The 16,135-nt window shown below is 53.4% G+C and overlaps 6 protein-coding genes across 6 annotated transcripts; 3 read left to right on the top strand and 3 right to left on the bottom strand.

Moving 5' to 3' along the window:
• Positions 1 to 1,102: 1,102 nt before the first annotated feature.
• PODANS_7_11290 (uncharacterized protein) lies at positions 1,103 to 2,659 on the bottom strand (the record flags this gene model as incomplete). The annotated part of the gene is made up of 1 exon (XM_001908465.1): positions 1,103 to 2,659. The coding sequence occupies one exon, from the start codon at positions 2,657 to 2,659 to the stop codon at positions 1,103 to 1,105; it is 1,557 nt and encodes a 518-aa protein (XP_001908500.1).
• A 1,895-nt stretch (positions 2,660 to 4,554) lies between these two features.
• On the top strand, positions 4,555 to 5,348 carry PODANS_7_11280 (uncharacterized protein; the record flags this gene model as incomplete). Its single annotated transcript, XM_001908464.1, has 3 exons — positions 4,555 to 4,592; positions 4,684 to 4,807; positions 5,160 to 5,348. The coding sequence occupies 3 exons, from the start codon at positions 4,555 to 4,557 to the stop codon at positions 5,346 to 5,348; spliced, it is 351 nt and encodes a 116-aa protein (XP_001908499.1).
• Positions 5,349 to 6,036: 688 nt separating this feature from the next.
• On the top strand, positions 6,037 to 6,782 carry PODANS_7_11270 (uncharacterized protein; the record flags this gene model as incomplete). Its single annotated transcript, XM_001908463.1, has 2 exons — positions 6,037 to 6,526; positions 6,589 to 6,782. 2 exons carry the CDS (start codon positions 6,037 to 6,039, stop codon positions 6,780 to 6,782), a joined length of 684 nt encoding a protein of 227 aa, XP_001908498.1.
• Positions 6,783 to 7,556: 774 nt separating this feature from the next.
• PODANS_7_11260 (uncharacterized protein) lies at positions 7,557 to 9,372 on the bottom strand (the record flags this gene model as incomplete). The annotated part of the gene is made up of 4 exons (XM_001908462.1): positions 7,557 to 7,775; positions 7,841 to 8,592; positions 8,652 to 9,138; positions 9,250 to 9,372. The coding sequence occupies 4 exons, from the start codon at positions 9,370 to 9,372 to the stop codon at positions 7,557 to 7,559; spliced, it is 1,581 nt and encodes a 526-aa protein (XP_001908497.1).
• A 2,768-nt stretch (positions 9,373 to 12,140) lies between these two features.
• PODANS_7_11250 (uncharacterized protein) lies at positions 12,141 to 13,930 on the top strand (the record flags this gene model as incomplete). Its single annotated transcript, XM_001908461.1, has 2 exons — positions 12,141 to 12,437; positions 12,518 to 13,930. The coding sequence occupies 2 exons, from the start codon at positions 12,141 to 12,143 to the stop codon at positions 13,928 to 13,930; spliced, it is 1,710 nt and encodes a 569-aa protein (XP_001908496.1).
• A 359-nt stretch (positions 13,931 to 14,289) lies between these two features.
• Positions 14,290 to 15,270, bottom strand: PODANS_7_11240 (uncharacterized protein; the record flags this gene model as incomplete). The annotated part of the gene is made up of 1 exon (XM_001908460.1): positions 14,290 to 15,270. One exon carries the CDS (start codon positions 15,268 to 15,270, stop codon positions 14,290 to 14,292), a length of 981 nt encoding a protein of 326 aa, XP_001908495.1.
• Positions 15,271 to 16,135: the final 865 nt, after the last annotated feature.

Genomic DNA, 16,135 nt, shown 5'->3' with positions numbered 1-16,135 from the left:
TCTGGCCTTTGCCTGGCTTGTGTCTTGTCCCAAACCCCCAAAGGTGCGTCCCATTCAGACAGATTCGTCGAACCTGAACTGGGTCGTCAACGGATCGACATGGGAATATATCTCAGTGCTGGGTGCCTTGGTCCTGCTTGTGTCGGTTGTCTTCGCAGTTGACGTGTCGCCCTAACCATATACTCCAAGATGACCTCTCGCCCTGGCATCGCCCAACTGTAATAATGATGAGCCAAATAAGTCCTCCCCTTCCCCCCCCACCCCACCCCACAGGAGAGTAATGAGTAACAATACCAAGTACTCCGTTGTTAAAATAATAAAAAAACACACAGTCTGCATGGCAACCACCAGCCAAGCAGACCAAGAAAACAGAAAAAAGCAAATCGCGCACAAATACCGAAGACGGCATGCAAGGTATGGAAGCCGTAGAGATATAAACCCCCAGACCCAACCACAGGGTCGTCACAACGCCGCAAAGAAACATGTCAAAACCAACCCATGCCTTGCCCTTCCCCTGAAGCCCAACCACGACGCCTCATCACACCCTGTTCCCCGGGATATAGTTAAAAACGCAGAAAAGAGAAGACCAGGAAATGCACACCTGAAACCACAGAATGTATTTACACATTTTACTCATGCTTGCCCGGGCGAGAGAAGCCAGAGTAAGCAGGTTGAACCCCAAGAGCCACAGAACAAAAGGAAAATAAGCAGAAACTTCTGCTACACACTAATATAACTGAAATAAGTCGGCCATGTGACGGACAAGATGCCACAGCGCCTTTTCTCATCCTCTTTTACTCCAACGGTGAGTGAGTACAGGGGCTTCTACACCCGACTCCTTGCGTGCCAGCGTCGATATGATACAGATGTTGGTGCGACCTCCGTTCAGACCGTTTGGTTGTGGCTCGTCCTAGCAAACGGCAAATACAACCTAGATCAGGTCAGGAGTACATGGCGACAGTCCTGATGTGGGATTTGTCGCGTGGTTCCGAAGAACATGTGTTGGTATGATAACCGACTCGCAGATGGCTGCTTCCAACATCTTCTAATGGTCTGTAGGCGTAGCAGAACGATCGCACACTTGACTTGGCTCTGTTCCATCCTAGGTGTTGACCATGAGCGAGAGGCGTGATGGATCTTCTTCCATCATTTCGATCTGAGTCAAGCGGCTTTCCAGTGCCCCCATCCTACTATCCACAAGCGGCTGCATGCCTCCGTTCGTCATCGGGGCATTGCCCATATTGCCGCCGCCCATATTAGCAGTTGGCATGCTTGGTGTTCCCATGGACGGTACACCGCCGTTTCCGAGCATTGCTGGTCGACCTGTCTCAAGAGCTTCTAATCGCTTCTCCATGTTGTCCAAGCGCTGCACAACGACCTGTTCCAATCGACTGAAACCCTGGCTCATCTCATGGGAGATGCGGTCGATTTTATGATTGAGGCTGCGGATACTTTGCGCGACAGGTGTGTTTTCTTGTCCCGGTTGAGCCGCAGCAACACGCGCCTCATGGTTATGCCGGACCTCCTGGACAACGAACCTCCACTGATTGCCCAAGTTGACCTCGCACACGGCCTTGGCCCGCCATGGGCAATCAACCTTGCGTGTGCTTGGGTTGCGCTTCTTGGCCGTGCTGTTGTACTTGACTCCGCCGCGATCGCATACAAGGTCGTAGCGCGTCGGCTTACCATCGCGGTAGTTGCTGGCGCGTAGCTTCACAATGGAATAACCTTGCTCCTTCGCATGGCGCTGTACCGCGGCAAGCAGCTCGTCGAAAGTCTGATATATGCTTTCTGGAGGCGGGCCCAGGCCACCTCCGCCAGGAATGCCTGGTACCGGCGACTGCGGTGGCATCGAGGAGGCCGAGCCAAGCTGAGGCGCGGGTTGCGACGAGCCGGTGGGAGTGGGCGTGCCGTGCCAGACCGGCAGATTCGAGTAGGAAGGACCGGCGGAGGTTGGGTTCGCCACGTTTGCGGGAGGGGAATCACCAGAGGTGTGCTTAACACCGCCGTATTGCTGCTGGAAGAGAGCGCGGCTGTCAGGCTTGGCCGCCGATGGGTTCACGCTGATACTAGGGCGCTGCTGCTGTTGCTGCTGCTGTTGGTGTTGGTGCTGGGTCGGTTGTTGTTGTTGGGGTTGGGATTGCTGTTGCGACTGCTGCTGCTGCTGCTGCTGCTGCTGCTGTTGCGCCTGCTGGGAAGGGTGATGGTGGTGGGCGTGCTGCTGGTGAGGGTGCTGAGGGTGCTGTTGTTGGTGCTGGCCGTGATGCTGGTGCTGTTCGCCGGCTAGGTTGCTCAGACTGCTCAGACCAGACGTGTCGGGATGCGGGGCGGAGGCGAGGGTGGGTTGGGGATCGGGGTACTGGGAATGGGCATTATGATGTTGGTTGCTGTAGCTGTTCATCAAGCCGTCTGGCTCATGGGATCTGTCGAGCTGCTGTGACGAGAAGCTGGACTGAATTGGCACGGTGTCAATGACATGGCTGCGCACGGCCTGGGGGTGGTTGTTGTTTGCCATGGCAGCCCCCCAGCCCTGGGGGAGCTGGCTGACAGGGGTGAGTGCTGGAGAGGCAGTATTTCCGGCTTCCGGCACCCTGGAGGTGCGCTGGCGCTTGCGGCTCCGTGGCTGCTGCGAAGCTCCTGGAGCTCCCTGGGACTCCATGGTGATTGGAACGATTTTCTGGAGGACCGCCTCGGTCGTTGTGGAACAGCCAGTGGAAATACTGTGCGGCGTGCTGCGAGCTGCGAGGCAGAGAAAAAGAAGGCGCCCGACCCTCCGCAACGAAAAGGTGCGCGTCAGGTGTCGGGTGTGAGGTGCGTGCGTAGATGCAGGTACGTACTCTTTGATGGATGCTGTACCGTGCGTACGAGAAAAAATGAACAGCAAAAGATTCTCAGGTTCTGGTCGACCTGCTCTGGGCGCTGAAAAGATGTGTGCGATGAAGACACGACACGCACCGTGTGTATTCAGGTTTTGATCAAGGCTGCCGATCTGCCAGCGACAAAGCAGCAACAAGCGGCGGCGGCGTAACGTGCGACTTTTTGTGCTTGCCAGCCGCGGGTTCCCTGGCGATGGAGCTGAATATTGAAAGTTTTCTTGTCAAAAGGGTTGCTTGCTTCTCTCCAGAAAATGGAAGCAAGAGCTGGACTTCCACCAGGCCGATTCCTTTAGGGCGCTCGGACCATCCACCATAATAAGGTAGGCAAATGCATTTTCAGCCACAGCCAGACTCCCTGTGCTGTGCGTGTCCCTGAAGAGGGAGGCAAAAAGCTTGTTTGCCAAGCTTTGCTGGCTCTTGGTAGCAGCCGAGCCAACAGCGGCAGCATGAGTGAGGTCTGTCAGCCTCGCAGCAAACCATGCTGCATCGTCTCCCCCGCCGTCTTCTATTGATCCATCTCTGGTTGATTGCTCCGTGATAGGGGATTCTGGATGAATGCCTGCCTCATGTAAACATTCATCTTCGGATACATAATACTCTGGCAGCCGTTGCGGCCCCCTCATCTCGCTCCCACCACTCATCAAAGTGAGCTCTCAAGAGCTTCAACTCACCGTCGGTCTGTGCCTTGCATCCATCACTGTCGGTGAAACGAGAGACGGCACCCTGGAAATAGCAGAAATGGCCAGCAATCATCCAACCCAGGCCCAGCCAGCCAAAGACAGCGCGCAGCAGGAGGAGGAGAAGCTGGAGGATGCACTCTATCACTTGAACCAGCTGCATCTCCAGGCAAGTTATGCACACTGGTCAACTTACTCGTTGTGATCCGGGGGCATATTCTAACGTCGGATACAGCTTCGACGGCTTCGCTCGGCGCTTCCGCGCATGCTGGAGCCGCTGAATACCAAACAACCCTCCCGTATGCCCCCCTCCAACCCCTGCTCAACCCTCCTTTTCGTATTCTGACCATAGTCACCCATAACATCTAGCCGAGGCCATGTATGCCGCCTTTATGCAGTCTGTTGATTCTACAACCAAAGAGCTGGGCAGCTTCCGCGATGCCTTGGGCAGCCCGGAGACCAAGGCTATATGGAACAGAGTTAACGCCAGTCAAAAAAGAGATCCCAAGGGCATCAAACAATGGCGAGCAGTGGATGATCCTTTTTGGGGTGATCCTGATCGGAAGAGGATGAAGACGGAATAACATGTATGGAAGCGGGTTTTTAATATGCCATATTGGAGTTTGGAGTTGGCTGGTCCAGTAAGGAATATCATGTTTGGGGAATAGTTATTCAGTCTTGTTTCTAGAGCTCCCCACGATTCACTTGTGAGCAACGGAGATGATAGTGAAGTTGGAGGTTGAGCCCAAGTGGTTGTTGGTGCTGATAAGATAGATGACAGCCCCGCACTAGCCACACGGTTATGTCAGCTTTCGTGGCTTGGCCAGTGCGTGGGCAGCCGTTGCATCAAGCTGCCAACTGCCAACCCTCGAAGCCGGGGAATTGGTGGGGCCTGGATTTGCGCCCACACAGAAATTTCCAAACTGTCCCTCAAAATTCATCCACCAAGCACACCGTGACCGAGTCGACGGAAACATCACGACAGCGACATCACCGCAGCAATGGCCAACAACAGAGTCACCTACCGTCGCCGGAACCCGTGAGTTGCCCCGAATCAATTCGTCTTGTCCCGACCGTGGACCTGGAAATCGGGGAAGAATAATTTGGCTGACTCGAGCTTCTCTTTGCAGCTACAACACCTCGTCCAACCGGACGCGGGTTGTCAAGACTCCCGGTGGTGAGCTCCGTGTTCTTCACATCAAGAAGCGCGGCACTGCCCCCAAGTGTGGCGACTGCGGCATCAAACTCCCTGGTGTAAGTTTTGTTCGAATCTTTAGTGCTACACGAATGGGGAAAGGAATGGTTCGAGAAAGGGAAATTGGGTAGAGCGGCAAACCACGATTCCATCGACCTTTTGAATTATTCGATACAAACTTCGCATGACGAACGACGCCCGTAACGATTTGACCCCGACTTGAGCATCTCCAACAAACGCAACTCCTGTGCTGCATTTCGACTTCATACCTCAGTTTGCTTTTCAACACACCACCCGAGGCCCGCCGACAGCCCACGAAACCGACGAAGGGGAATTTAAGGGCGGATTCGTTTGTGTTGCAGGGGATCTCGTAGCAAAGACGGACGAAATACTGACAGGACTGATTTACAGATCCCCGCCCTCCGCCCCAAGGAGTATGCCCAGATCTCCAAGCCCAAGAAGACCGTCCAGCGCGCGTACGGTGGCTCAAGATGCGGCAACTGCGTCCGTGACCGTATCGTCCGTGCTTTCCTCATTGAGGAGCAGAAGATCGTCAAGAAGGTGCTGAAGGAGCAGACCGCCGCCGACAAGAAGAAATAAATGCGACAATCTTTTACTCGGGTCAGGTCTGGGCGGACGGTGCTAGTTTGATGGTCTCATTGCTTCGGTGTTCACGGGAAAAGGGCGGCATGCCGTACACGTACAGCCCGGGTTTTGGCTGTCTCTGTTGTTAGGGCTGCTTTCGACTCAGGAATGAGGTTCGCAAATGGAAATGGACTTCAGGCTGCTTTTTTCATGGGGAGTAGTGGGATATGGTATTTGCGTGATTCCCCCATAGCTGCGGGAGGTTCTCAGCGCCCCATTGCTGAGCCGCTAGACGACGAGACGGAATTCAGCACAAAGTTCGCCCAATGTTTTTTTGGTGTTATGAGGAGACTTTGAGGGTCTTTTGAGGTTTCTGATTAATCTGTGCCTTTCATGGAGAACGGGACAGAGGGCGTTGGGAGATGGCAAAGGAATCGAAAATGTTCAATGATTGCAAGCTGTCTCCCGTCTTCTCCAACGCCAAAGTGTCTTGTCTTTCTTTTCCTGTGTTGCCCAACCCACGCTTTCAAGACCCCTGCAAGTGACGTCGAGCTCCGCCCAAATTATTTCCAATCGAGGAGAGCTCCTCCAAGTCAAAACGTCTCTGCAACCTCCAACGGCAGAGCGTACAACAGCACCACCACTACCCCGCGCCAGCTCCAAATCGATGCGCATGTCATAAAACTTACTTTAACAGACCACAATGGCGACGTTCTCACCCTCCATACCCCTTTCCCCCCCCGCGCGAAGGTTCACCACTCTCCGTCGCATCACTACCTCCAGACGATCCCTCCTCAGTTCCTTCACAACAACTCCCAGGATATCCGCCGCTTGCTTCTTCTCCTCCCCCTCCCGCACCTTCTCCAAAGGCGGCGCCCCCCTAGCGCACAACAACGAGCCAGTCCCGACCTCCTCCCCGACTACCGACTTCTCCAGCCTTGACGTGCTAGGCAACACCCCCGTCCCGTCCACCTCCATCGACGTCTGCCACCACGACGGCTTCTCCCTCAACTCTGGGGTGCAAATCACCAACGGCAGCGGGGCCTTGCTCATAGGCGGGGAGGCGTTTGAGTGGAAACCATGGCTTACCAAAGACGGGAAAGGAACAAGAAAAAAGATGATCAACAGCAAGTGGCAGTGGGAGATTGACCCCGAGAGTTTGGGGGTGTTGAGTGTTGTTTGGCCTAGGCCTGGTACGTCTCTCAGACATACTGGAAAAAAGTAAGGGAGAGGTGCTAACGGTTGAATGGGATAGATCTCCTGATCCTAGGAGTGGGTAAATACAACAGGCCCATCAGCCCAAAGACGCGACAGGCGATCAGCGAGATGGGCATGAGGGTCGAGGTGTTAGACACGAGAAACGCGGCGAGCCAGTACAACCTTTTGGCGACGGAGAGGGGGGTGGGGGATGTGGCTGCCGCGTTGGTGCCGATTGGGTTTGAGGAGTGAAGGGGAACCTGCCTATCCGTTAAGGAAAGGGGGGGAAAGTGGTAAGATATTTGTATATACCTAGGTTGATGATGATACCAGTTACTTGGTGGAGAAGGGACTACTACAATCAGAAAGTCTGCTCTACTATGTGGAAATGCAAAGGCTACCTACTACAGGCTCCCCCCTCGACATGAACACACAGGACCCCCACAGTCCCTTTAACTTCATATCATAGTTTCGATATCGTGTGTGTCTTTGGAATCCCCTCAATTGCATATGAATCCTTTATCAGTCGAGCACAGCTCAACCAGGATATCCATCCCTCTTTTTCCACACGTGGTGAAATCAGTGGCAAAACACCAGTGTGGAGTTCTTGTCTTTTAGGAGAGCAAGGTGTCAACATCACCTGAAAGCTGACTCTTCTTATGCGTCACACGAGCTCCAGAAAACAACACTATGCCGTAATAATATCCATTTTGTCTAAAACCTGTTCGGCAGCAACGGATACTACATACAGCATCCAAAACACCAGCCAGCCCTAAACCCCTGAACCCATCCACCAGGGTATTTCCCATGATCTATCCCTATATGATTATCAACTCCCTTTTTCATCATACACGATCGCACCTATCGCCCCCCTCCTTTTTGGAAAACCCTATATAACCCTGTTTCTTTTTGATAGCCGATGACCAAGAGTGACCAACGAAACGTGAAAATGCAATCGCTAATCGCATCGCTACCGCAAAAAAAGAAAGTCATGATGTGTCATTACCTCCCGTCAACACACCCGACTTAGTTGGCAGGCACCTGGGGAAACTCGGAAGCCTCACGAGCAGCCCAGGCGGTCAGGTCAGCCTTGGTATTGGCCAGAGCGCCGTGGAGACCAAGCTGAGAAGGAGTGCCCTCGATGCGGTGGAAGCCGTTGTCGTTCTTGTGGAGAACGATCTGGTAGCAAGTGGCGGAACCCTGGCGAGAGATGATGGTAGAGTAGGCAAGGAAGAACTCCCAGATCTAGGATTTCAAAAGTTAGCAAGATGCATTCAGACTCGGGAAGCTAGGAGTAGTCATAAACTTACGCGGAACCATCTCTTGCCGTACTTGGCAACAACCTTGTCCTGGTTGGCCATCCAGTTCCTGTACCATCTCCAGAGAGTACCAGAGTAGTGAACACCAATGGTATCAACGCTCTTGACCTCGAAGCCAGCGCCCTCGCAGCGGTCAACAAACCAGCCGAGAGGGGTAGAGGCATCGGCGCCGGGGAAGATGTACTTGTTCATGAAAAGACCCCAGATGAGATCCTCAAACTGCCAGTGCTTACGGAGACCAGCAATCTGCAAGAAGAAGATACCATCGTCGTCGAGCATGTTGTGAACCTGCTTGAGGAAACCGTGGAAGTGGCGGACACCAACGTGCTCGGCCATCTCCAAGCAGGTAATCTTGCTGTAGCCACCCTCAGGGACGGGGATATCACGGTAGTCCATGCACAGAATCTTGCTCTGGTCCTCGGGAATGCCAGCATTGCGCAAAGCCTTGTTGCCCCAAGCAGTCTGGTTGCGGCCGAGAGTGATACCGGTGGTCTTGGCGCCATAGTTGACACTGGCGAAGCGGGCAAGAGTGCCCCAGCCGCAGCCGATGTCGAGAAGCTTCTCGTCCTTCTTGAGCTCAATCTTTTCGCAAACAACAGCAAGCTTGTTGTCCTGGAGCTGCTCCAAAGACTCCTCCTTGTTGATGTCGGCAATGATACCAGAAGTGTAGATCATACGCGGGCCGAGGAACCAGCCGTAAAAGTCATCACCGCGGTCGTAGTGGTCTCGGACCTGCTCCTCATCTGATAGGTCGGGCATGTTAGCGAAAGTCTGAAGACCAAGCCGATAGTAGCAATCATACCCTGAGAGCGAGTGTGCATAATGACCTCGGGAATCATGCCAGTGAAGAAGAACTTGACCAAGCTGAGAGTGAAGCGGAAGCTGGCCCAGTCGTGGCGGTACTCCAAAACCTCAAGGCAGTCACCGTTGAAGTCAACCTCGCCGTCAAAGTACATCTCATGGAAGGTCTCCATGGGGATCTTGTTCTTGCCAGCATACTTGGCCTTATCCTCGGGCTTCTTGAAGGTGAGGTAGTGCTCGACAGGGCGGCCGGGGAACTTGGCCTTCTCATTCTTGCGGGGGGCAAGGGTTGAGGTGGCCAGCCAGAAACCAGAGATGATGGGCAGGGAGGTGATGAGGGCGAAGAAGATGGTTGTCTTCAGGCCGCCACCAACCTTCCATGAGAAGTACCAGGGGACACCGATCAGGAGAGAAAAGAGGGCGGCGTTGGAGAAGGCATCTGTGCCAGCGGCATCGGCGGGCAGAGGGGCATTCTTGATGGTCGGGTACTGGAGACGGATACGAACACGTTAGATAGCTGTGAATTGGGTTCATCCCAAGCCAATTGGAGGGCCAATTGGATCGGATGAACAGGCCAACAGGTCTCCAGAACTACTCACCGAGGTGGTGCGGACACCACAGTCCTCCGACTTCTCAAAGGTGAAAGGACCGGCCTTGGGCGTCTCAACGAACTTAAAGTTGAGGGCGGTGCCATGGCCGTTGGCAGCGTCTGGTTTCGACATGTTTGCAACAGCTGCAACAGTTGCAGTCCGGAGTCCAAATGCTTGCAGTTGGACGGGTGGACTGGTGACTGTTCTGCGGGCAGGGAGGGAGGAAGGAAGTTCGAGGGGGAGAGAAGTTGTGGGAGCTTTGTCCACAACACACAGCTTGGTTTGTAGTTTTTGACAGGCCAGGAGAAAGGAGGTGCCCAGTCCACCAGACCCCAGTCCCCTGGACCTTTTGGCGGTGAGAAGCGAGCTGGCAGACGCTGTGGGGTGTTTCCTGGGGTGTTCCCACTGTGTCTTGGCACGGCAAGCAAATCTACAAATCTCAGCAATCTCGCCCGCAGCTGTTCTGTTTTCACCCCTGGCATCAAGCCCTCTCCTGTCCAGCTCATCTCCTTCATCCTGGTTGGCCAAAGCTCTGGCCAGAGCGAACAAGCATTTTCAGCTTCTTGGCCCCGGTTTGGTAACCGTTTCTTAAATTCACCACCACCTTGACCAGGTTGCTTCCACCACCCTGTCTTGCGGTCTGTTCCCCGTTGAGGTGAGGTGCATCAAAATCTCCACGTCATCTGCTTCTGCTCAACAATCTCAACAATCCCATCTTGGAGGCATGCACTGAAACACCAATTGGGACAGGCCGTGCGCCTATCTGGGAACTTTACACGTTCGCGGCAGTGATTTTCACTATGTGCTGTTAGACTACATATTCATGAGCTATAAGTGCCATGGACTACAGCTGTCTATGTGTGTATATGGTTTATAGCAGGTGGATATGGACTATCAGCTCTTTGCTGACATGTCCAATGGATGTCGTGCCAGCCCTGGCCAATTAAAAGTGCAATCAACTGTTTTCTTTATAGCCTTTCACATGTGATACACCACTAGATGGGCAAGGGAAAGCAGAGCAACACTGACATCGCACAGAAGTTCCGCCAAACATTCGGATCAAAGCTTGCTTGAGCCGTTTGGGGCCCTCCTTGCTCATATCCAGTAGCAGGCATCTATGTCAACAGCATCTGGAAGCCAATCATGAATGTCTCTCAATATTGGACGACCCTGGATGGGTTTCAAAACAGGTACCGTAGTGATCACTCTGTAACTAAGAATTGGACGTGTCCCAAGTTGACAGTCTTGTGTTTATGTAGCTGAAATGTCTCTTTTGCAAGCTTGAGTTGGGACTTGGATAGTGATCAAAATTCCCGTTACAAGATGTTAACCAAATCTTATGGTTCAAGTAATACTTCAAACCTGCTACTCCATAGACCCACGGGAAACAGGTGAGCTATGATCCAGGATTATACATGTGTTATAGGGTGCTCCAAAACCTAGAAACACTCTCAACGTGTAGTGGTAACTGGGTAATATAATAACGGCCATGGCCTTAGGGAGCTGTGAAATTGAAAAGGACGGAAATGCGTCGGTTGGCACAATTCTGAGCCCATTATCTGACCGTTGTCCGACCAAGGAGCCGGCATGGAGCCGAGATGGAATATTTCTAAGCCATTACCCAGTATCACCGCGATTGTCGTGCCTTTGAAATAATCGGCAAAGGATAATACACCACCTGACCACCTTGCAGTTGGTAACTTAAGCCACCAAGGAACTGACCATGGTACCTAGCAGAAAGCCACCCGCAGTAGACGAAAACTAAGTTCAGAGGCGTCGAGGGATAGACACCCCGTAAGCCGGGAACGGTGACGCATGATCCATTGCTATGAAAGTCACCACCCCTTGGGCATCTCTTGACGTCCACCGGATACCTGGCATCTCTGGAGAGCAACTACGGCCCCAAGAGTGTTGGATCTTCATCATACTAATAGCCCACTTCACGGTAAAACACCTACCTCTCACTGCTGAGACTCCTACTCGTAGTTACTAAAAATATAGAGGCCATTCTCAGTTCTGGTAACTATCGGCCATAAGTCTCATGGCCGGTTCAGCATCCGTTTTAGTTAGCCCAACAGTTGCTAGCGCCAGGAATGAGGGGATTAAGTTGAAGAGGCGCTCCCACGAGGATCGACAGGGATCTTCACGATGTATCTCGTGAGTCGTGTGATGTCGAAAGAAGCACTGAGCTAAGTGGCTAAGGTTCGGCCCGGTCATCAGAAAGGCGGAATCCAAGGAGGAACCCGACTCCTCCTTGGACCCCGAGCCCCTTTCACCACTACCTAGCCAGTGTCAACGGCGCGTCTGAAGTCTTCAGCAGAAGCCAATAACCGCCTCCCAGGTGCGCAGAACCTTTCGGCCCCGTTCCAGGTTACCGAGAACCTAACCCCACGTCCGGGCGACTCCCAAGGAAGGAGCCATCTGTTCCCCAAGGGCAAACCGGTCTCAAGCTTGACCGGACTCAACCAGACGGCAGGCACCTCATGACATGGCCACTCATGTCATCCAAGCAGGACACCCTCGAACCTTCCGTTTCTCCGCCCTGTCCAATCGTCATCGTCATCGTATCTGCCCTGCTGCGGCCGCCGGCCTTGTATAAGAACGAAGTCGCGCTCCTTCCCCAACAGCCACCCCCAGTCGAATCATCAACCAATCCCCCGCAGCGGTTGATCAGCACCAGAACTTGAGAGGACGGTCTCTGACTTTGAGTTCTATCTCCCCTCAACTCCGTTTACCTATTGTATCTCCCCTCCTATTCCCGCTCCTAGTTTTGACCTCAGTACCGCTCGACCAAACAGTCTGTCGTTTATCTTCGCTGAGTCCTCACTTCAAAGCCCCAATACCATACAACCTGCGACTTGTCACCGTCTACACCCACAGCAACACCACAATCGACAACCATGTCCAAGCAAAAGTCAGGGCTGGGGAGTGGCTTGCCCAAAAACGCCAATGATGCCGAACAATCAGCCCAAGTCGAGCTCTATAATGTGACGCTTGCCGAGTCCGCTGAGCAGCGTGAAAGAGAGATGACTTTTGGCGAGGCCCTCAAGGCAGACAGGCGCTTGATCATGTATTCGATCGGCTTTTCCGGAACCATCATAATGGAGGGTTACGGTCTTGCCCTGATGACATACCTCTTTACCCTGGAACCCTTCAACCGCAAGTACGGCGTTCTAACAGCCGATGGGAAATATGAGGTAAGAGTCGCTTGCTTCCTAGGAGAAGCCCCCGTGGTTTGGCCAATGTGGTGTGTACTAATGTGATGTTTCATTTCTAGGTTGAATACATTTGGAAGGTTCTTCTGCCGCTCACGGCGCAGATTGGCTCCATCATCGGGATCTTTGTTACAACGCCGTGTACCAAATGGTTCGGTTACAAGTGGACGACACTCCTGATGCTTATTTTCTCAGCCACTCTCATCGCCATGCCTTTCTTCGCGCCCAACATCATGATATTGTGCGTCGGGTTCTTCCTCCAGGGTATCCCATGGGGTGTCTTCCAGGTCGTCAGCCCTGCCTACGCCTCCGAGGTGTCCACTATTCAGCTTCGTCCCATCTTGACTACGTGGAACAATCTTTGCTGGGTTATTGGCCAGCTGCTGTCAGCAGGAGCCATCAAGGGCTTCTCGGTGGCTTTCCGCACTGAATGGGCCTTCAGGATCCCTTTCGGTCTTCAATGGATCTTCACATTCCTGCTCGCCATTGGTATTTGGTTAGCCCCCGAGTCTCCATACTGGTACATCCAAAAGGGTGAGATAGCCCGTGGCCGGCAGGCGATCGTTAAGCTAGTTCGCAAAGGAGATCCGAGCATGGCCGAAGAGAAGCTTGCCCTGATGCAGCACACCATTCAGCAGGAACATATGAAGGACGCTGAGATCGCCCAGCTTGGCAAGTGGGAGAGAATCAAGCTCATGCTCAAAGGCTCTGACGCCCGGAGAACCGAGATCGCCTGCATTGCGTGGACTATCCAGGCCATGTGCGGCTCCAGCATCATTGCATGGGGTCCCAAGCTTTTCGAGAATTCCGGGTTGGACGCCAGCCAGTCTTTGTCTGTCAACATGGCTTTGCCCGCTGCAGGACTGCTTGGAACACTGGCCTCCTGGTGGTTGATGGCGTACATGGGTCGGCGATCCATTTACTTCTACGGCCTCCTTGTGATGGCGTTACTCCTGGTGGCATGCGGTGGTGCTTCCTACGCCCCAGCTAACGTCTCTGGATGGGCAGCTGGTGGAGTGTTGACCGTCTACACCATGGTGTACGACCTTACTGTCGGCCCGATCTGCTACTCAATTGTATCTGAAATACCGTCTATTCGCTACCGCGCTGTCACCCTCTCAGCAGCTCGCGGCGCATACCTGGGATCCAACTTGATCAACCACTTCTTGACACCCAAGATGTTGAGCGCGCCTAGTGAAGGCGGCTGGGGACTCGGATCGCGGACGGGCTTCGTCTACGCAGTCCTTTGCCTCATTAGTGCTACCTACACTTGGTTCCGCATCCCTGAGACTAACGGCCTCTCGGCTCGCTCTCTGGATATTTTGTTCCAGCACGGTGTTTCGGCAAGACAGTTCAACAATGCCACGGCTGCTCAATATGAGCAGCTAGATCGCGAGAAGAACACTCGGTTGACCAATACCGCGTCGCAGAATAGTGTTTTTTCAGTACATGCGGTTTCGAGCAAGGCTCAATGATTGGTGCAGTGAGAGAAGAGACATGGTGCGACGGCGAGGGCAGAGCGCCCGGGGGACATCGAAGCTGTTGTAATGAGACCAAGTTTAACATGCCCGTTTCGGTATTTGAGGATGATTGTGTTATTTAGTATACCCTTTTTTCTTTTCGTGTGGCGAAATGTAGCCGAGGAGCTGGGATCAAAAGAGCACGCAGTAGAAGCATGTACCTGCTGAATGTATTAGCTACGACATACAAACAATAACGAGATACATTATGATGATGATATGAGTGACCTGGGACTTGGAAGAGGATCATGACCAAAAGTCCGACCTAGACATATTTTATAGACGTTCCCACGGGGAACTGCCCCTGTTCTTTTTCATCTGTCTCGGCCTCGCTCACGTTCCTGCTCCCTTTCCCGCTCTAGCTCACGTCTGTAACTGTTATGCCCGCGTTGATCCTCACGCCGCTGCCGCTTTTTTTCCTCTTCTTTGCGGTAATCATTGAGACGAACCGGCCTCGTATCCTTTTTGTGCATTCCCGCCTTCGGGTCCCAAGTCCCCGTCTCCTCGCCTGCTTTCAAGTTTCTTGCGCCCAAGCCTGCGAGATCAGCATGTCGTTTCACCTCTTTGACCTTGCCCTGCATTTGGCCGTTCCAGCCAAAGTTGCGCAGCAAAGCCGCGCCAAAGTCGTCGATAGGCACGGCCTCGTAGTCCTCTGCTTGGGGTTCGCGGTCTGGGTCTTCTGATTCGAGATTGAGCTTGCGCTTCTTGGGCTGAGATGATGCCCCAAGAAGGGACTCGAGAGCTTCGTCATTGAGAGATTTGGGGGACTTTGGAGCCTGATCCGGAGAGGGGCTTCTCTTGAGGGGGGAGGATCTGGAGGTGGTGGATTTGGGGTTGATGGTGAGGCCCCACTGGACGGGCTTTTTGGAGTCTTGCTGGTCGGTGGTTTGGGAGGAAGATGGGGAGCGTCGTCGCCGCCGGTTGTGAGAGGATCTTTCCCTGTCTCTGGATCTTTCTCTTTCTCTTTCTCTTTCTCTTTCTCTGTGGCCGTCTCTGTCTCTGCGACTGTCCCTTTCTCTGTCGCTGCCCCTGTGACTGTCCTTCCGAGACCTGAATGAGGAAGAAGTAAACTCGTCGTCGCCATAGGTCAGGATGGTCTCGGCGCGACCGTTGCGCTTGCTGCCGGAGCGGCCATTGTCGCTCTGGGAATTGTCAGAGTCGGAATCGTCGTAGTTTTGGTCATTTGCGCTGGCGCGGTGTCGTTTGCCGAAGGTGGGACGGGTGCGCTTTTTGATTTGAGAGCCGCTGCCGCTGCCTCCCAGAGAGATGGCAATCTTTGGAGGTGGTGAAGGCATTTTGATGTTGCGCAAGGCAAGGGGGTTGTGTGACTGGGAAGTTGAATGTGAAGTCAAGAAGAGGTGGATGATGTCGAGGTACTAGAGCACAAATGCGCCAACATTTAAGTGGGTCCTACAAATGCCAATGTGTAAGGGTTGCTATTGGGACTGTGCCGAGGGCGGCATCGTGTAGTACTTTATGCCTGATCGGTCAGGCAGAATGGCTTAGAAAGCCTATTATCCGCAAAGACATCCATGAATGTCATCCAACAAGCTTCAGGATGCTGACACTTTCCTCACTCCACACTTTGGGTTTCACAACCGGATCGGCTGCTTTTTCCCATGACACAGATTTTCTTCTGTTTTCGTTACTACAGCCCTCCAACACCTCATGCTTCAACATCGACACCATCCCAACCTGCCGAGATCAGCCGTCGATAGCCCTGAGCAGGGACGTTCATGAGCCTCCAAGGCAGGCTGGTGGCAAGGCGGCCAGACATGATCATGGCTCCCTCGAGGCTCGAGGCTCTGGTACAGCATGACGGGATATTCAGCAAGTCCTCTTTATCTGCAGCATCTGGATTCTTATTCCAGGAAGAAGCAGTTCTTCATACTCTCTTCACTCTCTCATCCCCTTCCAGCGTTTCTTTCAGCCGCCGCGGCCCCCCCTTCCTTGGCATCGCCTGCAGAGTGGCAGACGTGCCTTTCTCGCCAAGACACCCTTGCTACCGTGGCAAGATGGATCCACACTGTGTTATTCACTCACTCAGAAGCTGTTGCCGCGTTGATGCCCCAATCTAGTGGATTTTTCCAGGCCTTTTCCCCTCTATAATGCAAGCCCCAGTAGCTGTCGTCAGCACCCTCTCCAAACCGGCGAGTTCAA

The sequence above is a fragment of the Podospora anserina genome, chromosome 7 (assembly GCF_000226545.1).
Source record: "Podospora anserina S mat+ genomic DNA chromosome 7, supercontig 1".
In the NCBI taxonomy this organism is placed as follows: Eukaryota; Fungi; Ascomycota; class Sordariomycetes; order Sordariales; family Podosporaceae; genus Podospora; species Podospora anserina.
This window is presented reverse-complemented; position numbering and strand designations above follow the sequence as displayed.